Source organism: Chlamydomonas reinhardtii, chromosome 16 (assembly GCF_000002595.2).
Source record: "Chlamydomonas reinhardtii strain CC-503 cw92 mt+ chromosome 16, whole genome shotgun sequence".
In the NCBI taxonomy this organism is placed as follows: Eukaryota; Viridiplantae; Chlorophyta; class Chlorophyceae; order Chlamydomonadales; family Chlamydomonadaceae; genus Chlamydomonas; species Chlamydomonas reinhardtii.
Genome location: NC_057019.1, coordinates 3,956,414 through 3,969,842, shown reverse-complemented (window position 1 = coordinate 3,969,842; position 13,429 = coordinate 3,956,414). Strand labels below are relative to the sequence as shown.

Sequence of the window (13,429 nt, the reverse complement as noted above, 5' to 3'; positions counted from 1 at the left end):
AACTCAAACAACTCCTAGAAGAAGCTGGATGGACCGTCCACTACTCACCCGCCGAGTGCATCGCCCTAGGCGTCACTGGTACCCGCAAACCTGGTCCCACTCCTGACCACCCTAGGTGTGTCCTCCAAGGCAGCCAAAACCTGCGGACACAAGCTCCACCACCATGCCGTCAATAGTGCTGGAGGCATAATTAAAGCCCGCAGGATCATGGAATACGGGCACACGAGGACCCCAGGGTGATGTCCCCAGCCAGCCCCCCTCGCGTGGTGAGGCGGCAGGGTAGGGGATGGGCCCCTACACTGACCCGCCTTGCCCCGATAATCCACGCCAGGCCCTACGGGCCGGCGTTTCGATTATTATTATTGTTTGCCTCTCGCCACTGCACTGTGCCACCGACGCATTGACACGGCACGACCACCGGCCACCGGCACCCGCCGGCGACCCCCACACCCCCGCCCCCCGCCCCCCTGGCGTATTTTGCGCCGTACTGAGACCCAGGAGAGGCGTACTAGTACTCAGTACATACTAGTACGTACTAACACGTACTGAGTACTGTGCAACCCTGGTAATCCCAGCACGCAGTGAGCCTATAACCAGTCAGTGAGCTGGGGTCATCTACGGATGCGCTGGTGGTCTCACAAGGACGTTCATTTCCAGGCCTGTGACGGGAGATTCGCTCCCTTGTCAACCTAGGCGACAATCCTCTTGATACGGATCTCCAAAAATAGGTGTGATTATTTTTAAAGACATAGGCCTTAGAAGTATATACTTGAGCTTAAATACCGATACTTGAGCTTAAATATGTTAAAGGTGGCGTAAAGGTTTTGGTGCTTAAGGGTGGAGGAGTATACTTCTGGGTGTTTGTACATTATTTAAGAAAAGACATCCGAGCATGATTGTTGATGTGGCATGTGTAAGCGTCCCTTGGCATCCACGGGGCGTTTTGATGCTTACATATGGTATCGAGACCGAATAGTGCACTCGAGCACCTGATCACTGCTCTAAGTGCGATAGACCAGCAGGTCGCAAGGTCGATCCGCGCTTCCCACACTCTTCGATCTCGATTGTATCAGATGTGGTGCAAATCTCGAGGTGCTGAGACAAGTCGCGCATCTCTCGTAAGCCGATGACGCTGGCTATAAACAATGCTGTGCGCTTGTACGCGCCTATGCCCTATGATTCGGCGACCGCAATAGGACAGCGCTGGGATCCGAGGACGGCTCCCGTCCAGAGGGGGGGGAGTGTAAGCGTCCCTTGGCATCCGCGGAGCGTTTTGATGCTTACACATGAGGACTAGTAATGTCTTGAGGACCTACCACTGCTGCTATTTCTTGTTAACGGTTCATTTATTATTGCTAAAACTACAAAAATTATTGAAACTACTACAAATGAAACCTCTAAGGCAATAGCTATATTTGTATAATGCTGGCAGATTCTTGCCTTGACTAAGCATTAAGTTTTTGTACTGGTGTAGCACTAAAGAAAATATTCTCGTGTTTATGTAGCCCAGTGCTCGTAACTTCGAAATGCCCAAAAAATGTTTCTTGCTTGGCAAAAAATCTGCGAAAAAACGCTTCAGGTTTTGGGGAGTCTTTCTGAGAATCGCAGAAGACATCTTGGGGCGTTTCTGTCACTTGTCCGGGCCGAAGGCAAGGGTGACTGATGTTCTCCAGGATAATCTATGGCCGTGTCCTGCTGGCACCATGGGGGCACACCACGTGCGATAGGCCAGCCTTCTACCAGGGGAGTCATGCCGTGGGTGAGTGAGCATGATGAGCGTGTAGGGAGGGCGCTGGGGTTTGGCGTGGGGATGGGCCACGAGCCATGGAGCCATGGAGCCGGTGCTTTATACAGCAACATAGTTTTAATGTGGCAGCAGCAACCTCACCCCACACGCTGTAACAATGGTACATCCCGTGCCGCAGAGTATTTTGCTGTGCCAGAGCCGGAACGTGGGCTGGGGGCAACTGCAGCCACATTTGGCACGCTGCAAGAGGACAAGCTTGTTGCCTGGATGGTTCAGTACCAGCCTTACACACCCCTGACCTGACCCGAATCGTGCATAGGTTAGGGGCGGAGCCCCCGGAAAAATGTTGGGGATCAAAGATGCGGCAGCAGCGGGTTTCTAAAACTCAAAGATTTTAAAAATCTGTCACTGGCGCCGCGCCTGCCTTCTTAAGATACAAGCACTGATGTAGCCACCACCGTTGTGACAATGGTGCAGGCATTGGCAATCGTCCGCACTGCAGTGTTGTGTGTGGCTATCCTAGTGCCAATGAGTTGATTGGGGTTGCGCGCAGTGGCCTACCTGCAAGGTGACCTGCATTGCCACGCTCAGAGGTCAGACCCGCGGCTGCGCTGGGTGTGGGCACAGAGACCACATTTGTCGCTGTCTCGTAATTTAAACAAAGCCAGCTGGGCCAGGCAGATGAGGCTTCCTGGACCAGCATTTTGTATGAACCGGCGTAGGCCGGGGCTGGTGTCTGAGTTTGTCATGTACACGTTACTGGCGCGTGGGTTGAGGCTAGGTGCTGCCTTGGCCCATTTCTCAGCAGAGTATAGGGCGTGAGTATAGGGGTTTGTTGGCATATCCACCACGGCAGCTGGGGGCCATGGCCCTGGTGAGGCCCTGGTTCAGATCCGACACGTAGTGCGTATCTGTGCTATCATCGTCCCTATCGTCCCTGGTGACCGTGAAGGTCGGCCACCAGTGCCAGGCATGCGGGTCGTTGTCGGCCAGTTTGGACACATCAGCAGTTTTTTCCTGGGTGGCAACGGCAGCCGCCCCTTTATTGGCTTCCTCATTGCCGTGTAGCCCGGTGTGCGAAATAATTGTAAACAGAGCAGTGCGTGGGTATTGACCACGGTAGAGGTTGCTTGGTGATAAATTGGTGTGTAACGTCGGTTCAGACCCGAGTTTGATCCTCCCCAAATTTGGTATGGGGAAACCTCCGTGTGTATTCAAATCATGCACAGGCGCTCCGCAGGGACCGCATGGCTCTTTAGTCGTGTCCTTGTTGTCCGTGGCTAATAATAATAATAATAATGGTACTCCCTGCGTGACAGGGCGTGTTCTGAGGAGGTAGAGGCGTGAGGGCATGAGAGACCACCACGTTAGTGGTCTCCGCCACTGGGCCCCTGTCCCCCAAGGAGAGTGGGGAGGCTGGCAGCGCGCCTAGGCGCGCTGGGCCTGGTCCCATTCTCATAACGGGGCGTACTGTGCTAGGGTGGGCGTCCTGGCCATGGGTGACTGCAGAGTTCCCGGCGGAGAGCTGTAATGGCGGTAGTCGTGTGAACAGCGTGCTGGACAAGCTTTTGGCAGGTGCGGTGCGCAGATTGTGTTGAGCATCCGAGCGTTTTAAGCAGGGCATGGAGGTGGGTGGTAACGGTGCCGGTATGCCCGAGGCTGATGACTGTGTCCTGGTTGTGTATCACGTCCCATCCGGCGGTGCGGAGTGCGGTGGCAAGGTCGTCATGTTGTTGCAGTTTTTCTGCCCTTTTGTCCAGGTGATTGAGGTCAGAGCAGTAGCCCACTTCTATTACGTAGACTTTATGCGCGCTTTTCTGGCGTCGCGTGCGAGGCATATTAGTAGGCTGCCCAGATCGGGTCATGCGTAGAGAGGGGACAACCAGCAGGTCCGGGCGAAATCGTAGTCGCACGCTCTCTGGCGTGCCTGGCAGCACCCATGCGGGTATGCGTGTTCCCCCACTGTAAGCGGGGGCGTCCTTTCCTGCATCCATGTACATAACGCATCCGCCATTCTGCCCTTGACTTACTGCCTTCGCAATCCGTTGAACGGCGCGGTTGTGCCTCGCGATGTACGCGGCTTTCATACGCCGGTGCGTGCAGCCGCCCAGGGTGTGCGTGCCACCGTCGTCGCATCGGCACAGCGGGCATTCGCCCCCCGCGCAGCCGGGTATGGGGTGTTTTACACGGGCGGCGCGCTTGGCGTTCCAGGAGAGCCCCCATCGGTATTTGAAGGCACAGCGTGCTTCTTCGAACGGGAAGCCATCGAACAGGTTTAGTCCATATCTCGCGTCAATGTGCTGCCTGGTAGCGTCCCACAGTTCTGCGTATAAGCCTGTTTTTGTGTATCCCTGGGCCGTGGAGGGCCGGGCCATTTTCTTCAGGTCGCGATTGAGGTCGTTGGCGTATCGTAACCGTTCCTCTACGTTGCCATTGTGCTCCACAGTTTCTCTCTTAGCAATCCAGCCCTCTAGTGTCTCGAACGGGTGCGAGTACAAGGTCTCCACCGCGTCCGGCGGGGTTTCTCTAGTCGCCACTGCCTGTGCCGCCTCATCGGCTTTCTGATTTCCTACGCACGTATCTGCTTGGTGTGAACGGACGTGATAGAAGTATGTCTTCAGACCTGCCAACCCACGTTGGGCCAGTATGTCAGTGATGGCCCCGAACATTTCGCGGTGTTTGCTGACGTGTAGCGACTCGGGCTCCAGAATGGCACGGCGAAGGATAAGCAGGCTGACAAGGCTGTCGGTGTAAATCCGCAGGTGGGGCAAGTCAAGGTTGAGGCTAAGTGCCATGCGTATAGCCGACGACTCGCATCTGAGAATAGTGCTAAGGGGAGTGTCAAAAGCGATATCTTCGTCTATATGCGTCGTGCGGTTTTCAGTTTTGTCCCAGATCGCTGCTCCCAGGCCTGTGTAGTCGCTCGAGTGTGGGACCTTGCTCCCGTCGGTGAAGACGGCGGAGCCACACGTGTGTGCGAGAGGAATGGTTATGGGGTAGAGGGCTGCGAGCTCCGTGGGGGTTGGGGGTGTGGGGGCGGCCGGGGGGGGCTGTGGTAGGGGTGTCGGGGTGGTGTGGGTGCGGAGGCGACGCTCCAGCTTCCGAGGGGTTTTGGGCCACGGTTTAGGTGCGTCTGGGTTCGGCAAGGGCTTGCGGGCGGCAGGCTGTGGAGTGTGTCCAAGGGCGCCAGACAGCGCCGCCGCTAGTCCATTCCCCAGGGCCGTGTTGAGAATTAACCGGCCGGGCTCGTTTGCCACACACAGGAGATGGAGTCCGCGCCGGTGGGCGGGGAGCTCCAGCGGCTGACCTAGGCCGGAGGCCATGGCGGCCCACGTGTGTGCCGGTCGGATATGTCCCAGGGCGTGGACCAGTGGGTGCTGGAGCCAGGCCGTGTAACCACTGGTTTCGCCATACGGCACGACCACGACTGACAAATGTGGCGCTTGCGCTGCCGCTGCCTCAGCGCTGGCGACCGCCCAGGCCATTGCCAGGTTGGTTTGTTCGGGCTGTGGTGGTGGATGGAGGAATGACACATCGTGTAGGAGTCGGCTGTAGCAGTCGAGGGCGGCCCCGAACACTGCGTCCTCGGGGTGTGCCGTGTAGTAGGCCGGTATGTTGCCGGTAGCGTTGAGGGGGGAGGCAAATGCTTCTGTTGTGAACTTAAGATGGGAGGTAAGGGTGGACATTAGGTCTGGACAGAGGGTGACCTCGTGCGCTGGGTTGGTAGAGCTCTCTTTGTGGCGTTTACTGGGGCGATATCGTGTGAGCAGGGAGGCTACGGCGGCGGCGAAAGCTTTCGGGGGTTGGGTGGGGTTGAGCGCCTTATAGCGGGCGTGGAGGAGGGCGAGGCGAGTAGCCGAGATGGATCCAACGCATCGGCCGTCGGGTCCGTATACTCTGGCGGTAGGGTCAGGGTCGGTCGCCGTGCCGGCGGCTAGACCGGGTGTTCGTGTACCCAACTGGATACAATACTGACCTGTCGGATGAATGTCTGTGTCTGGGTTGCAGGAGTTGGTGTCAATGGTGCAGTACCGGAGAGTGGCACGTTTTCGTGCCGCCATGCTGGGTGCTGGGTCCCGCCACCGGCCCTGGCGCTGCTTGCTGGTGAGGTGGGTATCAAGCGCAGGGGGTGGGGTGGGGTCGGGGGGTGCTTCAGCTTGGGCAAGGGTGTACCGTGCCAGGGCGGCCGCCCAGCCGGGGTTCTGTGAGAGGGAGGAGAGCGGGTCTTCCGTGTCGGCCCAGTGCACCTGGGCCATAAACCGGCGGATGCCCTGTCCCCATAGCATACATGAGGGTTTTGTGGCGTTGATGGCGTCGTAGTTCTGTATCTTATAGGCGCTGAGTATACCGTTCGTGGTGAGGGTTGGTTGCCAGCGAACTTTGTAGCGGCAGCGGTCAGCCCAGGGGGGTTCTTCTGGCGGCGGGTCCAGTTTCCGTTTTCTCTTGGGTGGTGGGGCATTGGTTTTATGTGTCATGGGCCCGCTGACAACCGCGGCAATGATGTCATCGCGGTTGGCCAGGTGGGCTGTGATGTGTTGTGCCGCTAGCTTCCCAGCGTCGGACTGGGGCAGTGCGCCATTTAATGCTATGTCTCTGGCTTTGCGCCATGCAGGTCTGGCGCTTGGCTGCGCGGTCGCGCGGTTCCCTCTCTGCGCGGCTGCCGGTGGGAGGCCCCTCGCCGGCGCTGCGTGGTGCGTGTGTGGACAGCGGGTGGGGCGAGCGCTGCTTTTGCGGCGGTTGGGCGGTTTCGTGTGCGTGGGTGATGTGGCTGCGGTGGGGCACCCGTCTGGTAGCTCGAGCCGCTGGTGAGCAGGTGCAGCGACTGCTTGGTAGGGGCGGGAGGCCAGTAGTTCGTGGGTAGCGTGGGTGTGGGGGCCCGCCGCCTCGGCATGGGCTGGGACCCGCCTTGGCGGGATCCGCCAGGAGCCGGTCCATCGTGTGGTGCCGAGGGTTTTGCATTGTTTGACGAGCGGGGTAAACTCCCGTGCTGCGTGCATATAGAAAGTTAGGTCCCTCGTGGGGTCGGAAGGGTAATGGAGGGTGGATCCGGGCAGAGCAGAGTCATTGGCCTCGACCGCGGGATTGCGTGTCCGTGTGTCGTATTTGATGAAGTGATTGTGGCGTTGCTTTGCCGTTGGCTTTGGTTTGGCCTGCAGGACTTCCAAAGACGGCCGCGCCGGGGCTCCGGAGGGCCTCGGAGGTGTCGACTGCTGCCATCGCTCCAGTAGAGAGGTGAGAGTGCGTTGGGGTATAGGTTTAGGCAGGTCGCCAGCTGTCCGAAGGTCTGTCTTGGAGACACCATTGGGTAGGGCTCGGTTGTGCAGGGGGAGGGGTTTAGTACCGGCGGTCGGCTTAGGTTGTGTGTCTGCAAGTTTGCATAGGGCGTGGGTGAAGCGGTTCAGGGCGCGCTTGTGCCGGTCTTTTACCCGGCCTTTTGGAAATCGCCGATCCAGCTGTACAGTGTCAATGATGTGCCGTCCCGTGTTTGCGTCCACCAGGTCGGCCAGGTTCAAGCCAAGGTCTATTGTCAGGGGGCTGATCCAGTCAGCTCGCAGGTAAGCGGGCGTGCTCGCCTCAGCGGCTCGGAGTTTGGACACTAGTGTTGGTAGGGCGGCTGCAAATTCCTTGCCTTGTAGCATGGCCAGCAGGTCATGGTCTTGAAGGAGGGTGAGTTGTTTCAGGGTGACAAAAAATTTCCCCGCTCTTCGCATGTCGTGCAGCGGGAGGTCGCTCCCCGCCTGCGCCGCTTGGAGGTGGAGGAGGCGGCGCGTAATTACGCCTAGCCTGCCGTTATCGTTCAGCGAAATCATGAGCAGTCTGGAGGCGCGTTGTACATACTCTTCGCGGAGCGAGCCTATTCCTAGGCCCCCCATCTCGGCAGGCAGGAGGATGGCGCGGGTGGCGCAGTCGCGTGGTAGGCCGACGCACCGACGGGTGATACCCGCGATTTGGGCGTCAAGTGCCCGGATATCGTGTTGCGTGTATGCCATGGCTGGGAGGGAGTAAGCCACTTTTGCTTTGAGGCATTGTTTGATGAGCATGTAGCACTGGCGAGGGAGTTTTTTGTACTTGCTCAGCTCTTCGCCAGCGTCAGTTAGGTCGGTTTTAACCGCCTTAAGTTGAGGGCGCCAGTCCATCGTCATGGTGATTTCCACGCCGAGATAGCGGTATGATTTATGTGGGGACACGTACGGCAAGGCTATCTTGGTGAGTTTTCCATCCTTGACGTTAGAGCCAATGTGGATTTGGCCATCCAGGAAGCGTTTGAGGGTGCGTTCGCAGGCGGGGCCTTTCATGCTTTTGTCTGAACTGTTGGCACTTGCGAAGCTGTGGAGGATGCCTGTGCAGGCGCTCTTGTCGCGGTTGATGCGCATACCTCCCCAGGCGGCGTATCGCGCAATCTTGTCAGTTTGGCACCGAAGGTTATCACGGGAGTTGGCTGCTAGCGCCAGGTCATCCGCGTAGTGATGAACAGTTGTGTTGGTCATTCTCACTGTTTGTGAGGCAGCCGTATCGGTAGCCGCGGCCGCCGTAGTGGAGCCACCTCAGGAGTGGCTCCAGAAAGATGATAAATAACAGTGGTGAGAGGGTATCTCCTTGCATGGTGCCGCGCCTTATCTGGACGGGGGATGTGCGGCCGTGGGCTGTGCGGATGGTGGTGTTTGCGGTAGAGTACAGATTGCGCACGACTTCTATGAAGTCGGTTGGGAGGCCGAGGTGGTGCATTACAGTGAGCAAGCGGTCGTGGTCTATGGTGCCGAAGGCGTTTGAGAAGTCGATGTACGCGACGTATAGGTCGCGCTTCGTGAGGGCTGCGTCCTCGATCACGTGCAGTAGGTTCATGATTTGGCGCTCCGTTCCTTTGTACTTTTGAAAGCCTTCTTGGGCTTCGCTGTGGACGAGGAGCTCAGTGCATGCTTCGGTGGCTGCCCGAGTGACTAAACTGGTGTAGAGCTTGTAGAGCGTGTTGCACAGTGCAATGGGTCTGTAATTGGAGATGGACAGCGGGTCTGCCTTCTTGTACAAGAGAATGGTGTCGCTGGTGGACCAGCCGTCTGGTAGTTCGACTTTAATCCATGCGACACATAGGAGAGTATGGACGGCGGCTTGTAACGCATCTGGCATGCATTTGAGTAGCTCGTTTGGGAGGCCGTCAGGGCCAGGACTCTTGTTGCGGGAGAGGGATTGCATGCACCGTTGGAAGTTGCTCGCGTCAGAGACGTTAGGCAGCAGGGAATGGGTGTCCGGGTGTTGTGCGCGGGCCAGCAGGAAGCCGCCGTCGGGTGCTCCTGGTTCGTTCCAGGGGAAGGTGGTGGTGGTGTCTTCTGGTCGGTAGCGTCCAGTGCGTGGGCCACCAGTGGGTTCAGCGGCAGCTTGGAAATGAGTGTGTAGCGCATCGTTGATGTCGGTGCTGGTGGTGGCGATGTGTTGGGTAGTAGGGTGGCGTACGGCTGTCAGTTTTTGTCGCGGTCCTGATTTGCCGAGCATTATTTTGGAGGCTTTGCCTTGAGAGGTTGCGAATAGCTTTCTAATCCGTGTTAACCATTTGCTGGCGGCCTTGGCATTGGCTTCTTTCTGAGTAGTGCGGCGTGTCTTGAGGGCAGTTTCCCAGTCCCGTTTGGCGGCGGCCGCGGGTGTGGGGTTCGTAGGGGCCACGGGTGGTACGGGTGCTGGCGCTGTGGGGGGCGGAGTGGGAGGCTCCTGTGGTTGCGCTGGGGAGGCGTGCACGAGAGCTAGGTAGAGTTGCTTTTTCTGTTTTTCGGTGGCTAGCAGCCGCTTTAGCTTCTTGGCCTCCGCCCGGGACGGTTTTGCTCTGGAGGTTCGGGGCGGTTTTTGGGGACACGTGTCGAGCATGATTTTGGCTCCGACGGCTAGTGCTCCATAAAGGGCGGTGGATGCGGCGTTGAGGTCAAGCGTGGAGAGTTGTGCGCGTGCGTCGGTGACAATGTTGTGGGCGGTGCGTGTATTTGCTACGTGATGTGTGTTGGATGAAAGTGCGGTTACTGTGGAGTCGATGATTTGTCGTGCGCTGCGGTCCGTGGCTAACATTGGAGATAAGAGAGCGGTCGTGAAGTGCCGGTGAAGGGGCCGGACTCTGGATTGATCCAGCTTTTCAGTTGAGATGTTGCCCGACAGTTGGTCTTACCTGATCCCCAGATCTCAGGTACCAAAAAGCGGTGAGGGTAGATCATCCGAGCTGGACATGGCTGGATAGGACACCTAAGGGTTTGATCCACCCTGCTCCGACCAGTGGGCAGGACCGGCAGTTGATCAGGTGGTCGTGGTGACTTCCCGCCTTCTCTTGTATCGGGTAGAGAGATGAATAGCAATGGCATTGCCCCATTATAACAAGGGCCGGTGTTTGGATTATTAATGTTTCAGAGCGCTGGGTGCACCCCGGGCATGGCGTGCATGGAGCAAGCAATGCCATGACTGATTCCAGGAGATCCCGGTGTTCACTCACATGTTTAACTCACCGAGGCTCGTTAATTGCTCCTTTGATTACCGGTAGGTACAAGCTTGCAATAATGAGCTTCTGATTGGCAATTTTTTTGCTGCCAATTCAGCTCTTGTAATATTGTTAGTGTACCCAGTGCCATTTGGATTCACGTAGGCAATGCGGGAATTGCTGAACCCAGCGGACCCCCAGGGATGACAAGTTGACAACAGACCCCCCAACTTTGGCGGCCCAGGACTTCCTCACCAGACACCCCCTGAGTACAAGCACGTGCATAATGTCCTCCTGAAGCTCTGTGATATTGAGCATGGGGTAAGAACCTGAGCTTTTAACCCCCCCCCCCGCTGGTGATCTCCAAAATTAGGTGTGATTATTTTTATGACCTTAGAAGTACTTGAGCTTAAATGGTAAAGGTGGCATCAAGGTTTTGTTGCTTAAGGGTGGAGGACTATAACTCTGAGCGTGAATTTTATTGTTGTATAGCAGGCTTCTGCACTGAACGAGCCGCTACACATCAATCACCCTGTCGCGTGATCTGACAACTATCTGATCCGACTTGTAAAATCAATATAGAAAAGACGCCCAAGCATGATTATTGATGTGGCATGAGAACTAGTAATGTCTTGAGGACCTACCACTGCTGCTATTTCTTGTTAAAGATTCATTCATGATTACCAAAACTACTAGAAACTACTAAAACTACTTACACATGAAACCTCTAAGGCAATAGCTATATTTGTATAATGCTGGCAGATGTTTGCCTTGACTAAGCATTATCTTTTTACCTACTGGTGTAGCACTAAAGAAAATGTTCTCATGTTTACCATGGCACTAGCTGTTTGACTGTTCTGAATAATAGCTGTGAGAATTCGATTTGAGCTTCATCATGCAGATATTGTATGTATTGGTGCAACTACGAAGAATCGGTTTTGATCTTACTTGTTTTCACGGCTGGCTTTAAACTAGCAATATTGTTTCATATAATCTGTGTTTAATGTTGCTCAAAAGATTTGGGAGTACCTTTCTATGTCAATGCTTGTCATCATGACAGTTTAGAAGCACTGTTCGCCACTACAGACGGTAAAGCACCTAGCTGGAGCAGGAAGATACTAAGGCCAAATCTACGAGGCCAAATCTACTGCTGAAAAAAGATAAATAAAGCTGATGATGGCAGCAATGATGCTGATATGATTCTTGAGGTATTTAAACCTAAGGAGGATTTTTGAGAGTATGGCCATAAAGGGTTTTGAGTTGAGTGAAACATTTTTAGGAGTTGCCAAGAAAGCAAAAAATAAATGTTTTCCTGCAGATTTTGCGAGTTAGGAAGTAGTTACATGGATACTGCTAGCCTTTTGCTTGCCCAGGCCCACGGGTAGTAACCTATTCGAAGATCAAAGTAGTAGTAATCAACATACATCATGTAAGTATAGCAGCTTGCAAGTTATTTGACATGGTCAGGATGCGACATGTGGATATGTGAATTGCGACATACGACATTGCGACATACTGCACATACCGCCCAAACGCATCCAAACCCGCCAAACATATTGTGCATGCATTCAATATGCCTCTGGTAAGCGTGGAACGCCGTGGCACACAACAAAACGTGTCTCGGTTGCCACGGTGGTGGTGGCGTAGCGTAGGGTGCGGCCAGTGGGAGGAGCTTGTGGCTGAGCTAGCGCAATACACCGCCACAAAGCTGGGAGATGTTACTTAAATGGGCTCCAGGACGCGTAGCTATGCAAATGTGGGCGAGTCTTGGTATGTCGCAATGTTGTATGTCGCAATTCACATGTCGACATGTCGCAACCTGACCATGCCAAATAATGTGCACACAGCCATAGTAGTAATCAACATCATCATGTGCGCCTTCAGGAATGTCTCCAGCTCATAGAAATGTTGTTTATTTTGACCTGTAGTGGGATTATTTTTTATGATTAAACTATCTAACCTACCTACCCACCATACTGCTACACGTGATTTGTGATGGTAATATCTGCAGCAGAATGCTGCTGGACATTGGTCTTCTCAATCATATAGTTCAGGGTAATGACATGTAAAAGCTGGCTTATGTTTGAGTCATGCCATGTCAGGGCGTTTGTTGGGCCCCCCACTACCCCCACGGTTTGACACGCATCGTGTCAGGGCTGGCTGTGCAGTAGGGTCTCCGGGCCTCCTTACTTGTGCAGTGCGAGCCCACCCCTGCCATTCTTGCCATTCTTGTGCTCACCAGGCTTTTAAAGTTGAAGTCTTGCTATCTTGCAGTATACTCTCATGATTATTAATTGCCAAAAATATACATTTGTGCAATCAAAACTGCGCGCCGAGCATGCATGCAATCAAGTGATGAGGATTCACGCGGTGCGGTGTGTGGGTCATAATGTAGGGCTGGGGAGGGGTTCCTCAGGCGGGGCTCCAGCTGCCTGAGGACAAACCGGTCAGACAGGGGTACGCAGTTCATGGGTGCATGCCGTATGCACAGCAGCAGGGTGTGTGAGGCAGGTACACAGCAATATGAAGGGAAAAGCGTAGGCAAGCAAAGTGCCTGGGCGGGGCAAAGCCTGCCCCCGTGGGTCACACGGGCGAAACAGTTTTATGGTCTCCGACCTGCTGCTGTCAGCGACCTTCTGCCTGGGCTTTAGGCTTTGTAAGCAAGCTAGCTTCTACGTTGCGCAGCTGAATACCCGGCCTTCCCAGTTCGTCAAGGGCCACACCTACCGCCGTTGCTGCATGCAGCACGCAAGGTCCAAAGGTCCAGAGCATATATTCTTGCGTACAAAAGAGGCTGCTGCAGCGGCCGGCAATAGAGCTCCGCAGTGGCCAAACGCCTGTTGCGGCGGAAACGGGGACCCGGAACGCTTTCAAGCCCTGCTGCCTCTTCGCTAAATTCCAAAGATATGCAGCAGCGTATGCAGAAGGTACGTAGGAGCATTCAATAGGCTTGCGCGTGGCCGCTAAGGAACCCAGTTCCGTCCCGGAGATGGGGCCCGAGGGCTCGGCTAAAAGCCCGAGGCGACGGCTCGCCTGGCCACAAAGCTCTTGCCGAACTTGACACAACAGTAACTGCACACCTAGCTTGCTTGCACCAGGCCAACTAGAGGCACTCAGCGCTGAAGTCTTCACCGGTCCTTGTTTCGCTCGGGGTCCTCACCTGGCCTGCTTGCGCCTGAAGCAAGGTCGCTATACGCAACAAAGGAGCTCGTTTCAAGCATGTTAGAAGAGAG

General features: G+C 55.4%; 2 protein-coding genes across 2 annotated transcripts; both read left to right on the top strand.

The window, feature by feature from the left end:
- The first annotated feature begins 875 nt into the window (after nucleotides 1-875).
- CHLRE_16g670652v5 (uncharacterized protein) lies at nucleotides 876-3,727 on the top strand. The gene is made up of 2 exons (XM_043071154.1): nucleotides 876-1,759; nucleotides 1,926-3,727. Exons 1-2 carry the CDS (start codon nucleotides 1,663-1,665, stop codon nucleotides 2,048-2,050), a joined length of 222 nt encoding a protein of 73 aa, XP_042915798.1. The 5' UTR covers nucleotides 876-1,662; the 3' UTR covers nucleotides 2,051-3,727.
- A 298-nt stretch (nucleotides 3,728-4,025) lies between these two features.
- Nucleotides 4,026-8,872, top strand: CHLRE_16g670650v5 (uncharacterized protein). The gene is made up of 8 exons (XM_043071153.1): nucleotides 4,026-4,717; nucleotides 5,011-5,028; nucleotides 5,211-5,238; nucleotides 5,756-5,851; nucleotides 6,360-6,438; nucleotides 6,904-6,979; nucleotides 7,246-7,302; nucleotides 7,468-8,872. The coding sequence occupies exons 2-8, from the start codon at nucleotides 5,014-5,016 to the stop codon at nucleotides 7,528-7,530; spliced, it is 414 nt and encodes a 137-aa protein (XP_042915797.1). The 5' UTR covers nucleotides 4,026-4,717; nucleotides 5,011-5,013; the 3' UTR covers nucleotides 7,531-8,872.
- Nucleotides 8,873-13,429: the final 4,557 nt, after the last annotated feature.